At 48.0% G+C, this 2224-nt stretch overlaps 1 protein-coding gene across 1 annotated transcript; it reads left to right on the top strand.

Moving 5' to 3' along the window:
* The first annotated feature begins 315 nt into the window (after positions 1-315).
* Positions 316-1832, top strand: PPTG_14567 (hypothetical protein). Its single transcript, XM_008911938.1, has one exon. The coding sequence runs from the start codon at positions 737-739 to the stop codon at positions 1622-1624; it is 888 nt and encodes a 295-aa protein (XP_008910186.1). The 5' UTR covers positions 316-736; the 3' UTR covers positions 1625-1832.
* Positions 1833-2224: the final 392 nt, after the last annotated feature.

Below are 2224 nucleotides of genomic sequence, written 5' to 3'. Positions count from 1 at the left end.
TCGTCCTTAAGCTCGTTCCAGAGTAATTCGTCTTCCTCTTCGGCATGAGCGAGATGGTCGTTGTTGGCGGCGAGAAGCGACTCATTCATTGCGAAGCAAAGAGCGAAAATGATATGGAAAGAGACAGAAAATGATGGAGAAAAAAGTGTACAGGTTGTGAGAGTCCAGAAGATGCTGGGGGCGATAAGAGGAAGACGGCGAGGTGACGGATCGCGATGCTGGAGAGCCTTCTTTCTGAGAACTTATGCGAACTTAAGAAAAATTGCGAACTTAATTTGAAGTTTAGTGTGGAGGACACAAATATAAGTTGAAATGCGATGCACTGCCAAGGTTCCGCTGTTTTTGATCAAGGTTGATCGTATGCTGCTAGAGACACATAAATCGGCTCGGCTTAGCTGCAGTTCATACGCGAGCCAAGTAGCACTAACCTGCATCGCGTACTGGTATTTCTTCCTGAGTTCAACTTGATCCACTGGGTCAAAGCCTGCAGTTGTGACAATCAGTGGATTCCCAATCTCCCAAGGGTGGGGACTGCATTGCGAGCACAAAAACCATTAAGTCTGAAGAGAACGACGATGACGATCCGTGTTTCGCGAATGACATGTTGAAGCGTGTCAATGCGTCGGCTAGATTCAGTTTCGTGACGTAAGCGTGTGGCTTACGGTACCCATAACCTACTGCTCTCTGAAGATTGTGCGCCTGTCATTTTTGCCACTGCGCAATTGTCCAACATCTGATGAAGTCGTCTTTATTCGCCATCTCCACGCTTCAGTTCGTCGCTCGGCGCTGTAAATACTACGCGTTCATCAATGCTTTCATCTGCAGCGTCGCTCTGAGCAGCTACATGGCAGTGTCGTCTATCGATCGAGAGGTAGAATCTCCGATAACGTTAGTGCAGTTGGCAGTGGTCTACGGCGTAAGTTTATTGCGGATCCTGGCGATGATCAAGTGGTTCGAGTGGATCGCAACCAAGAAGGTGCAGATTAATGGTGGCAAGCGAGTGAAGCTCACACACAAGCAGATTAGGGCCATCTACTTCCGTATCCTGTGGCTCGTGGTGTCTACAGAATGTGTGTCCTTCTGGTTCGCGGGGCAGACTGTTGTACCAATACAGGACAACGTAACTTGGCAGTATTTTGTGCTGGAATATGTGTCCTTCATCCCCAAGTCCCTGGTGTTTGAGGTCATCTTCGACTTCTTCCATTTCGCGATGCATTGGCTTTGCCACTACAGCTCGTGGCTCTACAAGAACGTGCACAAGCAACACCACCTGCACTTGCACCCATGCCCTCTGTCGACGTATGAGCAAGACGGTATCGACTTATGCCTCACGAATGTTCTGCCGTTCTGCCTGGCGTGGACGCTTGGCTTCTCTTTCTCGGTTTTCCAGCTGCATCTGCTGTTTGCCTACAAAACGTACGTGGAAATCGCCGGCCATTCCGGTTTGGACATCAAAGGGTTTTCGTTCCCTCAGATGCCGATAGTGAACAATATCACAAGTATATGTCTCCGGGTGCATGACCACGACCTCCATCACACTCATCCACGTTGGAATTTTGCCAAACGGTTTTCGCTTTGGGACAAACTTTTTTGTACGTTCCGCCCTGGCAAGCCGCTATCGTGAGCTAACCTGGTAAGCTAAAATGGTATGAGTGCTACGTTTCAACGAGAATATAATTGTGAAGCCATTTTCTAATCTGTAAGAATAGCTATTCGTAAAATTCTAGCTAGCACTTTACCCTTTTAAGTAGACATAAGACGGAATGCCAGCATTCTGTAAGCACCACCTCTCTACAGTTTGGAAGGCGGCGCAAGTTGAGCTCCAAGGTGAATATTCTATCTATCGAGTACAAGACTTGTTTACGTATATCAACACAGCGAGCAGTGCCCGAGTATTCCTGGCCCAGCTCCTAACACCACTGCCGTGCCTCGCGATAACTGCGATCGTCGACTTGCTGCCTTTACGACCAATTTCAAATAATGCCAATTCCAACCAGTTGTTCTTCGTTCGAGCGTTTGCTTCATTTTAGCTCGCCAACACCACGACGCATAACCAGTTCAAGCACATTGTGCCACAATTACCGCTTTCTAACGCAAAAATCGCTATCTACGGCGCTGTTGTGGCTGCTATCACAGTGACTGCCATGTATGGACTCGTACTCATTGTAGGCTTCCCGCTGCCATTCAGTATAATTACGATGTCACCAGTTTGGTTATCGCTTTT

Source organism: Phytophthora parasitica (genome assembly GCF_000247585.1).
Source record: "Phytophthora parasitica INRA-310 unplaced genomic scaffold supercont2.43, whole genome shotgun sequence".
NCBI classification, from domain to species: domain Eukaryota; phylum Oomycota; class Peronosporomycetes; order Peronosporales; family Peronosporaceae; genus Phytophthora; species Phytophthora nicotianae.
The sequence above is the reverse complement of the archived record's forward strand: the minus strand, read 5'-3'. Positions and strand labels throughout refer to the sequence as shown.